Genomic DNA, 15,584 nt, shown 5'->3' with positions numbered 1-15,584 from the left:
TGAGCCCTGCTGTGAGGTTGAGGGTTCAGTCAGGCCTGCTGTCTCCCGCTTTACTCCTCGTGTCCCCCAGAGTTACCTGAGTTCCCAGTCTGATTCGGATTTGCTCTGTGTTTTATCTTTTTATGAATTTTTCTTTCCCTTTTGTCTTTTGTCGGCTGAGGCCTAAGAGTTTTTCATTACTCTGATGTTTTGATCAAAAACACGAAAATGAAGAGACCAGGGAGGTTCCCTAATCCTGCCACATCCTGGGCCTTTAAAAGCAGGGAAATGACTCATCCAGTCTGTCCAAATCATCTAACTGATCTATCGGATGGAAGCTCAGGAGCCTGCTCCATAATCGTGGCGCTGCCCTGTCCACAGTGAAATCAGTCGAAGGAGCAGACACGATGAGGCTGGAAACACGGGGAGGTCAGGTGGAAACTGGGGCCGGCTTCCCGAGCACTGTGCTAAGGATGCGTTTGAGAGCGATGTATATAGGTTTCTTCTGAGGAGTACTTTGACCTGAGAACAGAAAAGAGAGAAAGGAAAATAATTACAAGCAGAGGGAGAAAAGCAAAGAGGAGCCTAGCTTAGCCTCTCTCTCTATTAAACCACTTCTATTCCTTCAGTAAGCACCACACTGACTTCCCACATTTCCTAATCTGGGTGGGGAAAGATGGGGTTTCTTCAAGCATCCAGGACTGTATTTTTCCCCCCTCTGGCTGAATTCACACAAGAAATAATTGTCAAAAAATAAAAGCTAGATGCAAAAACTTACCTGGGAAATGAACTGTACACAGCTAGTGATATTAAATGTGGCGATGTGTGTACCATGCTGATTCAAAGTGCTGGCCCTGTGTCATGGATAAATTGTGTAATTCATCATGCCCACTCCCCTTCCTGGGGCCAAGGTTGCTAATCACAATAATCAGGAGTGGTAAAGAGGAAGAGAAGTTAGAAGATATAGGGGGAGGTAATAGTGAGAGGAAAGAGAAAAAGAGGAGCTGTGATGGGAAATGAGTGAGAAGAAGTAAAAAGATTTCAGTCACTGGTCACCTTGGATTCAGGAGCAAGGCCTGGCGTACTTAGGAAAGCAGATTTAAAAGAGGAGGTGTGCATTCTTTTTGGATTGATATGTTTCCTTACTTAATGTTTTACTTTTTTTCCTAGAGAGCTGAGATTATCCATCATCTGGCTGATCTGTTGACAGACCAGCGCGATGAGATCCTGTTAGCCAACAAAAAAGACTTGGAGGAGGCAGAAGGTAAATACCAGGCAATCTGAAGTCAATATTAAGGAGGGTTTTGTTTAATTCTTATGTCATAGTCTACCTAAAGTCAAGATTGTTACAGAAGAAATGATATGTTATGCATCCTATTAATTGAGGGTTGGTGGTTAGTGTTCACTGGGCACTTTCAAACAATACACACTACTTCCACTCTCTTTCCCGCATATTCTAGTACAACCCCTCTAAGGGTTTCTTTTATTCCCCACATGACTATTGCAGTTTCCAGACAAAAAAGAAGATTGAGGACCTCACTATTTTAGACATTCAGCTAACAGCAGCTAATAGCAGCTAACATTTCTTGAGGCTTTTCTGTGTTGCTAGGCATTGTGCCAAGAGCTTAACAGACACAATCTCATTTTATCTTTACAATGTAGCCCTTGTGAGGTAACTGCTATTTATTATCCTGATTTTACAGAGGAGAAAAGTGAAGCATAGAGAAGTTGTCGCATATCTGAAACCATGCGGCCATGACAGATCTAGGATTCAAACCTAGGTGGACTGTGCCTGTAAAATAGTTGTAAGATAGTTTACGCAGCCTGTGATGAAAGACAGCTTATCTCCTAGTGAATTAACCAGTGTGTAGTCAGCCCAGAGTCAGCAACAGGTGCCAACCAGAAATGCCCTTGAGGTACCTATGGCAGGGTGAGCAAGCGGGCCAAACCCACTTTGCAGACAACTGAGAGTGTAGAGTCAGGCAAGCCCTCACTCTTCCTCTGCCTTTTCCTAATTCCCCGCCTTTGGCACCCTAAAATAATGGGAGTTGATTTGGGGGGGGTTAATTTTCTTTTCTCTTGAATAAATGTGCCTTAAGCATCCACATTAATACTGTTCCCTTCAAAGAAACCTTGCAAGGCTCATCAATGTTATTCTCATTCCTTAAAACATGTTTGAGCCATTGCTTTGGCACTTCCTTTAGAGTTTACTTCTGGTTTTTGAAGTTTTGCCATATTGGAAAGTCCTAAAATAAACTCTCACTAATGGAAGAAATCTTCGATGAGATCTTATCCAGTTCTTTATAATTTAAAGTGAAAGAATTAAGACCCACAGAGGTTAAAGCTATTTTTCAAGGTGACACTGCTAGTGGTTGGCAGAACTCTGACTTCTGCTCCCAGTTATCTCTGTCTGGAAATTCATGAGGACACACAGAGGCTTAAGAACAAAGTCCTGGGTCTACATGAACATGGTAATCCCCTTTGACTCAGTAAGCCACTTTCAGGAAATTTATCCTAAAAAAATATTTCACAAGGAGAAAACTGGTCTACCTGTAAAAATTTTTAGAAGCAGGATTATTTATCACACTGAAAGCTGGAAACAGCCTAAGAATCCAATAATGTGAGTGTGGTTAAGTGCATTAATCTGTATTGACTCAATGAAATATTTACTAGTAATTAAAAATTTTTACAACCTGGAAAGTATACATATATTGTAAAGTGAAAAACTAGAGTGTAACATTTAATGTGCATTATAATTAAAAATTGCTTTTTAGCACATGGGAAAATGTGCAGAAAATTAATATTGATATAGTGAAATGATAGTGGTACTGTTTGGTAGAATGATGGTTTAATATATTCTCTTAATACAAGGTTGGTTCCTCCCCTCCAAAGTAGGGATCTTTTTAGTATCTAGGTGAGCGTGGCTATAAAAAAGAAAGGAGAAATTTTTGTAATCTCATCTCAACATTAACCACAATAATACTGATTTGTGATGTGTGATTTCATGTAGTTTTCCTGAGATATATATGTATACATGCATATATCTGAGTATGTGTAAGTATAGAAAATCACTCCATCCATACTATTGTATTTAAAGTTAAAGAAAATTTTATATATGAACTTAGAATTCTATTTAAATTTATAAAAGATTAAAATAATGCAGAAATATAGACGGTGATCATCACTGCTCTTAATGCCTTCCAGACATGTGTACATTGAATGTGTGATAAATAGGATCCTATTGTACATGCTATTCTGTAGTTTTCCTTTTTCACAAACTATATTCTGAACACCTTAATAGCTGCATTGTAACTCATTGTCTGAATTTAGAGGTAGAATCCAGTTTCCCACTATTATAAAAATGGTGTGATTAGTATCCTCATTACATGCAACTTTACTGATGCAAATATAAGTTTCTGGAACTGAACTTGCTTGCACAAAGGGTATGGTTTACATGCCTGTCTATGATAATATATACTGCCAAACTAGAAAAGCTGTATAAAGGGCACGTCCCCATCTTCCAGGAACCCCTTAAATTCCATGTCTGTTCCTAACACAGCACCACATGTTCCCTAACACAGTTGCAGCCCGCCCACACGCACAGCTTTGTCATGTATTCCCATACCCCTTCAGGGAGGCTTGCAGGTCCTCTGCTGAAGCGTTTGAGCCTCTCCACGTCTAAGCTGAACAGCCTGGCCATCGGTCTGCGGCAGATTGCCGCCTCCTCACAGGACAGCGTGGGGCGGGTTTTACGTCGGACCCGAATTGCCAAAAACTTGGAACTGGAACAAGTGACTGTCCCAATCGGAGTTCTGCTGGTCATCTTCGAGTCTCGCCCTGACTGTCTACCCCAGGTATGTGACTAATGCCAAAATAAATCTCCCAAAGATCCTTTTATTTTTTTTAAGTGAGAAAGTTTTTATCTCCCCCCGAGCCAAAGATAATTTTTGAGGCTTTAGTCTCTGATTCTTAAGGTACCTTATATTACTGCTTCTTCCAGTAGTTCTAAAGTAGGTGTTTATATGTCCATTTTACAGTTGAAGAAACTGACGTTTATAGAGGTTAATATTACTGTGAAACCCACAAGTGTGGATCTGGGCCTTGAGCCCAGCCGAACCTCCCGCACCACGGCATGGGAGCACACTTGCCAGTGTCAGCTCGCTGCGCACTTTGTTCTCTGACCAGAGTCCCTGCTGGCCTCCTGCAGGCCCGTCCACCTTGTAGCTTGTTTCCCCCATGGGGAAAAGGCCCCTTTATGATCAGCGTCATGGATGGCTTCCTGTAGGTACATCTCTTAGAGAAAGGATGTCTAGTAGTAATGGAAACTAGAATATAACCCTCATTAAGGGACCTGACATATCACAGGCTGATGTTGACAAGCCATGTATGAAAGGGTTTGACAAGCAGCCATGCTCTTGTTGCCCTAAACTTTCTCCATAGTCTGGGACCATTGCCCCCTGGACTATCCAGAATGGTGCCACCAGCTCTTTCTTTGTACTAGCCATGAAGTCTGAAAGAGATAGTCTATCCAGGGGAAAAAACCATGCACTCTTTACTCTAGGGCCTAAGCAGCTATGGAAGTCCGGAGTGCTCTGGGGAGGGCACTCCCTGACATGACCCAAAACCGACCTGTTCTCCGCGGGGCTCCCACACCCTCGGGCCTTCTGACGTGTCTCTCAGACGTGCCCCAGGGGCACTACAGAACCCCCCTCTGCAGGCAGGCGTGGTCCCGAGTCTCGGTGCAGGCTGTGTCCATGGCGTTTCTCTGCTACCTTACCTGTACTAGCTGGCCCTTCACAAAGTCAAAGGTTTTCTGTTTAGCCAGCTACAGCTCAGGTTCCTCACCTGGGGTTTTAACCTTGGGTAGCATCACAGAAACCTTAAATCCTGAAAGTTGTATGCAGAATTCATTGTGTTTGTGCATTTATCTAGAGAGAGTTTACATAATTTTATAAAGGGTTTATGAGCAGCAACAACAAAACAATAACAACAAAAAGATTAAGGGCCACTAATCTGGAGATTATCATATTCAGGTAAGGTTTTTTTTTTAGTAAAGCAAGTGTCTTTCATCACTATTTCACAAAAACAGGAAGCTTTTCATTTACCCCAGGAGCATTCAGGAAGTCCAGCTTCAGGCCTTGGATGGTGAGGGCAGTGAAGTTAGTCCTGTGCTCTGGGAGGATGAGTGGTCCTCCTCCTAGACAGCCTGCTCCTCTCCCAGCAGCCTCTGCCAGAGCTGCCTGGGGCTGGCAGGGCTCTACTCTAGGCTTCTCTGTAATCCCAGCACCAAGTGTTTAGAGCCCTCAGAACAAGATGTGGCCAGAAATGCCAGCCAACCTCTACTCAAGTCAGGTGGAGCAAGCAGCTGAGTTGCTGTCCTTCACCAGGGCCATGGCAGGGAGGGGGCTGCCTGACCCTGACCACCTAACTCAGGTTACTTTGCTAATGGGCTATGGAAGACTTACAGTTTACTTCCTAAGGTCTGGGTGGTTTGGATCCAGTCAGGGCCCCCAGCCCTGTCCCTTGGAAGCTACATGACCTTGCGGAGTCACCAGCCTCTCTGGGTTTCAATTTCCTTATCTGTAAAGCAGGAGATAAGACAGGTATTTAATTCACTGGAATGTTGTGAAGATTAAACAGAATAGGCCCTATAAAGTGATTGACATAATGCTTGGCACAGAAAAATGCTCAGTGAGTGCTGACGTTACTGTTGCTATTGCCGTTTTTCCCTTTGGTTCACTGTGCTCCCCTTCCACCTCTAGGTGGCAGCCTTGGCTATTGCAAGTGGTAATGGCTTGTTACTCAAAGGAGGGAAGGAGGCAGCACACAGCAACCGGATTCTTCACCTGCTGACCCAGGAGGCCCTCTCCATCCATGGGGTCAAGGAGGCAGTACAGCTGGTAGGTCCCTGAGAAGGACCCAAGTCGGACCCAGAAGGGTCAGGTCAGGCCTTGGAGTATTTGAGGCAAAGCTTAGGCCATGTAAGTCCAGGCCACATCTATGGGCAGGCTTGACTGAAGTGGCAGCAGGTCCTGTGTGTCTGCTGACACTGGACGATGCCGGGGCCTTCCTTGGCCCAGCGGGGTCTTCAGTGCTTAGGAAGGCCACTCTCATACAGCTGTGCCCTGGCACTATGAACTGCTAAGAATGCCTGTTAGCCCTTCATTCTGTGGGTCACAGGGCAGCAGGAATACCAGACGGAGCATATGAGGCCTGGGCTCTGCTCACTGGCAGAGTGATTCAGGCCAAGTCAGGTGAGATATATTTTAAGAAAGTTTGTAATAAACCATCATGGAGCCTGTAAGTATTTGGTCATGCTGGGTCATCATTATAATTATTATAGCCATTATTTTAACCAGTGTCTTAGACTCCTCAACTGTCAAATGGAATTTCTGAACCAGATAGTAAAAGCTACAATCTATTGAGCATGTACTACTGGCAAGGCACTTTTCTTCCTTATCTCACTTAACCCTCTCAACAACTCTGTGAGAAAATATCATCAGTTTCCACCTATTTACTTTATAGATGGAAAAAAATAGGCTCACAGTTAAGTACCTCACCCCAAGTCACGCAGCCTGCAGTGGAGTTTGGGCTGGGACCTAGTAGGCTGGCTCCAGAGCCTCCTCCTGTCCATCGAAGCCCACTAGAGCCGCATTCCAGGCTCCTTTCCGCTGCTGGAGAAGGTCTGCAAACCTACGTGTTTCATGCTCACTGACAGGAATCTGGGTTTTTCTTATGGCAGAATAGTGGGTGGAAAGAGCACAGATTTTAGTGATTCAAACCCCCGCTCTACCACATCCTAGCTTAGTCCAACACACTTCCGCCCTCCCCTTCTTCCTGTTGATGTACAACATACATACAGTAAGCACAGGGATCTAATGTGATTTTGTCCATCTGTACAGACACATGTATATAACCACCAGCCATATCAAGATAAAGAACATTTCCGACACCCGGAGGCTCCCATGTGCCCTCCCCGCTCAGTGCACCCCATCATACCCCCCAGGTGGCCACCATTTTACTTCTTTCACGTTTGCCTGTTCTTGAACTTCATATCCGTGGAATCATACCAAATGCACTCTTTTATGTTGTATAGCTTTCATTCATTATTATGTCCATGAGATTCATCCACATTGTCGCACCTACCAGTAGTTTTCTCTTTCACTGCCATGTAGTATTTTATTTATATGCATATACTGCAGTTTATCCTTTCTTCTGTTGACAAACATTTGGGTTGCTTCCAGTTTTGAACTATGCAGACTAAAGTTGCTATGAATATTTTTGTATGTGTATATTTGTATTTCTATTATAAGTAACATGACCACGTAGGGGAAAATTAAAAATCAAGAAGACAGAAAGGTGCCCATAATCTCAGTGTCCTAACACAAGCCTGAGTCAGCCCCACCAGCATCCCAGCGCTGAGGTCGTCAGTGAAGTCGGGAGGAACCATGACTCCCTAGTAGGACACAACATGTCATCGAGGCTGTGGCTGGAGCACCACCAGAGCAGCCACTTTCTCTTGTGATCCTTGTCGCCTGGCACAATCGGTACCTCCTCCACCTTCCAGAGATAGCACTTTGTAATCCCTCTGCTGGCATTTTAAAAAGTACTCACCCAGTGTAGAGCTAGTTGTGTCCAGCCCCATCTTCCCTACTCGACTCTGAGCTGTTGGAGGGCAGAGACCGGATCCTGCGTGTTTTGTCACGCAGAGCACAGCACCTAATGTGCATTGTTTGGTAAGCATTTGCTGGACAACATCAGTTCTGTGATCAGGGACTTAATCTCGTTTCACAGTAAGTTTCCTAGTGCCTGATTTAGTTAGCAGGAGGTGCAGACATTTGTCTGTCAAGGGGATGTCGCTACTTCTAGATCTCATGGGATTAGAAGATATCCTCTATCTTTTCATTCTCTCCTTCTTCAGGTGAATACCAGAGAAGAAGTGGAAGATCTTTGCCGACTAGACAAAATCATAGATCTGATCATTCCACGTGGCTCTTCCCAGCTGGTCAGAGACATCCAGAAAGCCGCTAAGGGGATCCCAGTGATGGGGCACAGTGAAGGGATCTGCCACATGTATGTGGATTCAGAGGCCAGTGTTGATAAAGCCTCCAGACTAGGTGAGCTGGATGGGGTCCCCTGGTCTACAGGCAAAACATTTATCAAATCCTCGGTGTCTCTGGATCATGTTAATAGAAACAATTCTTTGTCCTCCTTTAGTCAGAGACTCTAAATGTGAATACCCAGCTGCCTGTAATGCTTTGGAGACTCTTTTAATCCACCGAGACCTACTGAGAACACCCCTGTTTGACCAGCTCATTGATATGCTGAGAGTGGAGCAGGTAAGACAAGTCCACAGGATTCATACATCACTTTCTGCCTTCTGTGTGGAGACTGAGAAGCCTGCGGGATTAGACGAGGAGCATCTGCCGTACCATGTAAGGCAGTTCAAGAGGCATTTTTGAACATCTGCTGTGTACAAAGTTCCGTGCTAAGTACACAGAGATGAGTAAGGCATGGAGACCTGGCCTCTGCCTTCTGACAGACTAGCAGGTGGAAGAAACCCCCACACAAACAGCTTCACGACAATGTGGAATGTGTTAAGTGCTGAAAGGGTTCAGAGGTGGGACCCACCACACGGCAGCCTTTTATTCAAGCAGCATGGTTTACAGTTTGTGTCTGAACACACATTCCTGTTTGGATATGATTTGAACAGATTGTGCAGAAATGTTCTCAAACCAAAAGTTTATTGCATCTACCCCTCCACAAATATCTTCTACTATTCATATTAATATACTTAATACAGTGATAGTTGGGATTCAGCAATTTGTATGATATCCTCTTCTCTTAGATTATTTTCTTACCACATCATTAAGGGTCTAAACAGCCAATGCCAGTAAGTTTGCAATATAAATATATGCCCCATAGTAAATTCCTAATTGCATCAAATAGGTGCTTTCCAGACAGACATGGACAACCTTAAGTTTTCTGTCAGAATGTATTTTAAGCTTTAGTATCTGATGTCATAGCGCCCTCAGAATTCTATACATTAGCCCAGCGGTAGAGAAAGTAACTGCTGGCCTTGGTCGCTCTGTCTCTTCCCTTTCATCCTCTTGCTGGGAAGGAAGGCTCCAGTCAGCTTATATATGTGGCATGGACCCAGTGAGAACCTGAAAGGATTTTTTTGAAAATGAAAAATGCACCCCACAAATTAAAAGGGATTCAGATCACATGCTCACTTGTGTTTGGGCCTTAACTTTACGCTAGTGGCCTATTGGATCTGGTACCTCTGTGTGCCAGGCACCACACTTGACTGGACTGGACTAGACAGGAGGAAAGCACCCCTTAAGCCAGGAATAAAACCCCCAGCCCTGATTCAGACAAACCCATGGTATCCTCAGGCATGCTCAGGACGGCCTTGAAATGCCTCAGATCACCACGAGCCGTTACGCATCCTTCACACAGCACCTTGGCAGTGCGGCACATAAGCGAGCAGGGCAGCTTGCACAGAGCTGGGCTCAGGCCTGGGGTTTCAGTCCCTGAGGAACATGATTGGCCTGGAGGAGGTGTGTCTCAGACAGGAAACCACACAGGGTCTCAGGAGCAACGAGGATGGGACAGACTCTGCTTGCTGTGAGCTGAGCTGAACAAGAGCTTGGTCCCAGAGAATCCAAGCATAAACACTACCTGGGAGGTCTCTGTGGGCAAGGCTTACACAGAATCAGACCTCTGAGTGGGTCCTCAGTAGCCTGCCTCAGAATCCTTTAATTCCTCCAGGCAGGAGCAGCATTAGGCCCTGTGGCTAGAGCTGAGCTGAACCTGAAGGTGAGGCCTGACTGACAAGGTTGGAGCTCTAGCAAGCAGCCACAGTTTGATGTGGTTGCCACCTGAGTCCTGTTCCTTCGAAGCACACCTGGGGCTTCTCCAGGGTGCAGGGAATAGAAGTGCGCATGTGGCATCTCCCCTTCCGTGAATCCAGTGTTCAGGTCCCATATGCAGGGAATGGGGTTTTTATAGTCAGGTGTTTGTGTTAATAAAATGCCAGCAATCAGGGGCTTATATGGATAACCCATTAAATGCCTTGCATTTTTTTTCTTTTCTTTTTTTTTAAATCTTCACCCGAGGATGTATGTATTGACTCTAGAGGGAGAGGAAGGGGGAGAGAGAAAGACAGAAACATCAATTGGTTGCCACCCATACACACCCTGACCAGGGGCTGAACCCGCAACCCAGGCATGAGCCCTGACCGGGAATTGAACCCGCGACCTTTTAGTTTAGGACACAAGTCTCCAGCCAACTGAACCACACAAGCCAGGGCTACCATGCACATTCTTAGTGTTCAAAGGCTTCCTGCTTAAATCCCTGCTCCAGTTTTGCTAAAGGCCCATTGCTGGCCAGTGGTCAGTCAGCATTATCAAAAACAGGCTGCCTTTAAAAAGACGACTAGGTTAGCTGTCCAGGCCACAGAAGCCTCAGGCTTATCGTCTGCAGGCCCATCCACTGTTTGGTCCTAGAGGAAGAGGTATGAGCTTGTTTCCTTGTGTTCTGTTCATGCCATTGTTCCTGGACTCCCTCTGTTCCAGGTGAAAATTCATGCAGGCCCCAAGTTCGCATCTTATCTGACCTTCAGCCCCTCCGAAGTGAAGTCCCTCCGAACTGAGTATGGGGACCTGGAATTGTGCATTGAAGTGGTGGACAGCGTCCAGGATGCCATTGACCACATCCACAAGTACGGCAGCTCCCACACGGATGTCATCGTCACAGAGAATGGTCAGTACGCAGATGTTTCAAGCATATGGTATCTGATTTTTCTGCCTCGATCTCCAAGGCGGCTTGCTGCTCTCAGTCCCTCGTGGCCTGCCGGCAAACACAATCTGAACAGACTAATGATGATGCCTGGTGTTGGCTGCATTTGCCAGTTTGCCAAGTGCTTTCACATCTGTTACCTCATTATATTGTGACGCTGGTCCCATGGGAGGAGGCAGGGAAGAGATGATTAGCTCCACTTTAACAGTGACCCCTTCTGCGTTACAGGCCTTATTATTTAATCCACCCAGCAGTCTTTCCAGGCCATTGGAATAAACCCATTTTACAGCTGAGGAAACTAAGGTCCAGGAGATTAAGGGCAGAAACAACTCCACAGTCATTCATTCCCTCCTCAGATATGTATGTATCGTAAGACATGCCTAGGTGTCAGGCACTGAGGTCCGGTGAGTGTCACCAAGGACTTAACCATGTGCCAGACTGCAGTGAGTGCGCTGTGGACGTCCATTCACTTCACCCTCTCCACAACCCTGTGAGCTGGGTCATATTGTCGGTCCCCATTTTACTGAGGCACAGAGAGGTTCAGGAACCTACCTGCCCCCAGTCACCGCGCTAGTGGGTATGGACTTGGAGTTCAAACTTAAGCATTCTGGCTCCAGAGCCTGTAAACCGTATAGACAGACCATTGCTGCACCGAGGGTATGGCTGCAGGGAGGGGTCTGGGTTCCAGCCCAGGCAACTGATCTTTCCACGGCAGTGGCTGAGGAATCTCGTTTGTGGCCTTCCTCTTTAGAGCTTTCACAGATCTGGATGTTTAACACATGGGGAAGCTCCCCAGGGGTCTGGGCCCTGCCCCAGTCGGTCAGTGGCGAGTGGCTGGAAGCAGGGGTATTCTCTGTGGCTCATCCTAACTCAGTTTCTTCTCTTTATGCTGCAGAGAAAACAGCAGAGTTCTTCCTCCAGCATGTAGATAGCGCCTGTGTGTTCTGGAACGCCAGCACTCGCTTCTCTGATGGCTACCGCTTCGGACTGGGTAAGAAAGACGGTGCTCATGGGAGAGCGCAGTCCCTGTGCATAGCTATGTGGTCCGCGGAGCATGGTGAGGCTGGGAGGAGACGCCTCTCCTTTATGGTCGCACGCTTGGGCAAGATGGTAGAGACAGGGTTGTGGGAGGGTGAGTATAGGAGAGAAAATAATAGCTGGTAGAAGTCCTGTGCTCTGAGCATTTCGCACCTTAAGAAGATAGGTACTTATATTTTCGTTTCCATAGATGGGGAAAGTGAGGTTCAAAGAAGTGAAATAACTTGTACAAAGTCACACAGCCCAAAGCCTGGGTCCCTGCCACCGCAGCCTGGCTCCGTACAGAGGTTGTGACAGGTGCACATGCCTGAGAGCACTGCGATGGCAGGCTTATTGCTTTAGAGGGAGCCAGCCCGGCTGCATCAGAGCTAAGAATTCCCTGTGTGGACAGGACAAAAGAGGGCTCTAGTGCCAACACGGGGGTTACGTGTCAGCTTCCAAAACAAACAGGTAAGCCCAGAGGTGCAAGGTTTACTTCTAAAGCAGGCCAAGATAAAAAGCTCCAGAAAGACACTCTTCTCCCCCTTCCGTCGTTAATAATAAAGCCTCCATCCCAGTAGTACAGGGATTTTTCAGACCCTCTCTGGTTTTCAGGGCCATTACCATTACACAAAGCTCCAGTAAGGCATTTGTGACACATTTGAGAAGTATTTCAGCCTCTTGAAACATTTTAATCCCATTGAGCTTTTGAGTAGATGATCTGCCTGGAGAAATAGTTCTCACTGCATCATTAAAGGTTATTAAAGGGAATTTTACTCAGTTATTTTTCGTTATTAGGCACTTTATTTTTAATTCTCTGTTTCCATCATGTCGGGGATTTGATTTCATTGTTACATCACTTGCACTGGACTTTGTATTCCATGATTTTGAAGAATTGGTTGCATCAGGGCCGAAGTGCCCAGCTTTCAAGTGAAAGTCAAGATGGGGAGGAGGGGACAGGAGACCCATCCACTCCATTGTCTTTCCATCCCCAGCTTCCCAGCACAAGCCCAAACTCTGGCTGAGTCAAATACATTAATAGCAGTGACGTATAACATTTATTGAGCATGTACTATATTCCTAGCACTTGTGTTAAGTGCATCACATGCAATATCTCACTTACTTCTATAGAATAGATTCTATTATTTTTCTCATTTCCTTTTTAATGAAAAAAAAAATGAAGCACAAAAAGTTAGGCAACGGGCCCAGAGTCACGTAAACCAGGTTTGAATCTGGTGGTCACACTCTCCACCAGCCACTCCCCCAGGCTCATCCTCGTTCAGCCTTTGCCCTGACTCCTCTCTCAGCCTGCACCACCCTCTGCTGCCACCGCCCCTGCCCCCAGCCGGCTTCTTCTCATGGTTCAGGTTTCAGTGGAAGGGCACCTCCTCAGGGAGGTGCTCCCTGACCACCCTGTCCAATGTCACCCACCCTACCATGCAGTCTGTCACAGCACCCTTCACTCCATCACCACAAGAACATAAGCCCCACAAAAACAGTACCCGTATCAATGATTCACCACTCTATCCCCATGGCCTCATACGCAGTACACACGCAGTGCAGTTGTGGTAGTAGGGGAGCCCTGCCTCCACCATGTATGGTGCAGAGCGCGGAGGCAGACCCAGGAACTCCCCCGAGGTCCCCATGTCTAAGGCTGGAGGGCCGGGAAATGAGCAGAACCCTTTCCTGTGTTCAGTAACTGTCTAAGGAGTGCCCAAGTGCTGAGAGTTCTGGGGGATACTGAGAACATGTCCCTTACTTTCTAGGATTTGAAGAATATTTAGGGAGATCAAAACTCCATACTAAACATTGTTAATAAACACCTCAAAAAAATTCCCAAATGTCCAATTATGATACACAATCCAGGCACTAAACAGATATCACAGACAGCACTTCTAGTAAAGTGTAGAAGAGAGCCCTGCACATCATTTCATGAAGGGGGCTTATGATTTGCAGCGGCCAGTTCCACACGGGGCCCGTGGAAGTCAGGCTGGCCTGGCGGGGAGATGGCAGGAGCAGGCCCGCGGAGGGAACGCCACGCAAGGAGAGCAGCAGGGCTGGTGGGCAGACGGGGAGCAGAGACTGGGAAAAGCCACACCCTCATCCATGCCTGTTTGCAGGAGCTGAGGTGGGAATCAGTACCTCACGAATCCACGCCCGAGGACCTGTAGGACTTGAGGGACTGCTGACTACCAAGTGGCTGCTGCGAGGGCAGGACCACGTAGTCTCAGATTTCTCAGAGCATGGAAGTTTAAAATACCTTCACGAGAACCTCCCCGTTCCTCAAAGAAACACAAACTGAAAGCACGCAGAGAAGAGCTGGAATGTTCCAAGACATCTTCACAGTTAAATTTGTCTAAACCTCAGGGGATGAGCCAGGTCTTGCCTCCCATGTCCTGGAAGGGTCTTCCTGTGGGAAGGTGCACCTGGGCTTCTGGGCTCAGTTTGGCGGCATCAGTCTTTGCGAATGACTTGCAATCCAGCTCACTGTTTCCTTTTTTCTTTTTCACTTTTTAAGTTAGAAGATAATTGTTTTGTACAGGACTTAGCTTAGTTGCTTCAGATAGGGACTTTGCTTGGCATGGTCCCATTTTCTGCAGTGATAAAAACAGAAAGGTATGTTTTTGCCACATAAAAGGCAATGGAAAAATCATGGCCGCTTCTCACCTTTCTATCACCTCAATGAGGTACAGTCTCCCTTGGCATTTGCTTGGCACGAGAGCGGCCATACCTAACGAGTCTTTCCACATTTCTTTCACACTTGTAGTCATCTTTGAAAAGGAAAGCTTTGGAACTTAGAAGAGGGACAGGTTTTTTAGCATTCTCATCAAAAACAATCACAAAAATGGACTGAGTCAGGTCCACTGGGAAGGTTAATCCTCTGTATTTATTTGCGGAGTAAGTGTAAATAAGTGTTCCAGATGATTGCAGCCTCTCCAGGTCCAGGAGTTTCTGACGACGCGTTGGAACCTGGAGCTGCAGACAGGAGGTATGCATGTCAGGGGGAAGCATCTACAACAACTATGATTGAAATTTTTATATGAATTATGATGTCATTCCATCCTTTCCCTCCAAACTAAAATTAGAGGATTATTTTAATACTTTGGATTCTTCCCTCGTTTTGAGAAATAAAGTTCTTATGAAAAGCCTGTGTGTCATTGGCTATTGTCCTGTCCTCCGTTTCCCTCCCCTGCGACCCTCCCCGCCCTGCCTTTACGCATTGAGAGTCTCCTCTAGGAGCTGGTTGGGAGACAGCTGGGTCCTCCGCCTCCACAGGGCCAGCGGAAGCGGCTCAGACGGACGCCCAGGGGACAAACCCGGGCTAGGAGTAAGGAGATGAGGCCCCGAGTTGAAGGGCTAAGGGCGCAGTAACGGCCTGATGTCGGGGGTGTATACGACATGAGTGTGCTGCTATTGTGCCAGGTCCACACAGTGTCCACTTGTTGGCCCCATTGCCTCAGGGTCACCTGTGCCATTGACAGCTCTAACCCCTTTCCTTCCTCCCTCTGTCCAGTGCCTGTTCTTGGGGTCCCTGGTTCCTGACAGTTGGCAGTGGAAAGATTTCCTGTCATGTGAGGGCCCTCCCAGTAAAATAAGCACTCACTCACATGCTGCTGCCTACCCTCTGAGGATGTTTTATGAGCACAAGAATTACAGTGTCGTGTGGAATTTGTTCCCAGGCTGGTTCCAAACTTGACCTCCCGCCCAGACCCTTACATGGTCCGGCCCGTTACTCTGCCTGCCCCGTCCTCTGAATGGGGAATTCTGGCATAGCTTGCCTGAAA

The 15,584-nt window shown here is 46.5% G+C and overlaps 1 protein-coding gene across 2 annotated transcripts in view; it reads left to right on the top strand.

Annotated features, from left to right (window-relative positions):
• Positions 1 to 14,882, top strand: part of ALDH18A1 (aldehyde dehydrogenase 18 family member A1) — a 38,721-nt gene extending 23,839 nt beyond the window's left edge. For both annotated transcript variants that reach the window (XM_054581275.1, XM_054581278.1), the window contains exons 11-18: positions 1,150 to 1,243; positions 3,613 to 3,833; positions 5,742 to 5,879; positions 7,901 to 8,096; positions 8,197 to 8,318; positions 10,560 to 10,746; positions 11,678 to 11,773; positions 13,920 to 14,882. In XM_054581275.1, the coding sequence (XP_054437250.1) occupies positions 1,150 to 1,243; positions 3,613 to 3,833; positions 5,742 to 5,879; positions 7,901 to 8,096; positions 8,197 to 8,318; positions 10,560 to 10,746; positions 11,678 to 11,773; positions 13,920 to 14,101 (1,236 nt within the window). In that variant the 3' untranslated portion in view covers positions 14,102 to 14,882. The remainder of the gene's footprint in view (positions 1 to 1,149; positions 1,244 to 3,612; positions 3,834 to 5,741; positions 5,880 to 7,900; positions 8,097 to 8,196; positions 8,319 to 10,559; positions 10,747 to 11,677; positions 11,774 to 13,919) is intronic.
• The last annotated feature ends 702 nt before the right edge of the window (positions 14,883 to 15,584 follow it).

This window comes from Pteronotus mesoamericanus, unplaced genomic scaffold (assembly GCF_021234165.1).
Source record: "Pteronotus mesoamericanus isolate MK-2021 breed Mesoamerican mustached bat unplaced genomic scaffold, CSHL_Meso_final contig_657, whole genome shotgun sequence".
In the NCBI taxonomy this organism is placed as follows: Eukaryota; Metazoa; Chordata; class Mammalia; order Chiroptera; family Mormoopidae; genus Pteronotus; species Pteronotus mesoamericanus.
The sequence above is the reverse complement of the archived record's forward strand: the minus strand, read 5'-3'. Positions and strand labels throughout refer to the sequence as shown.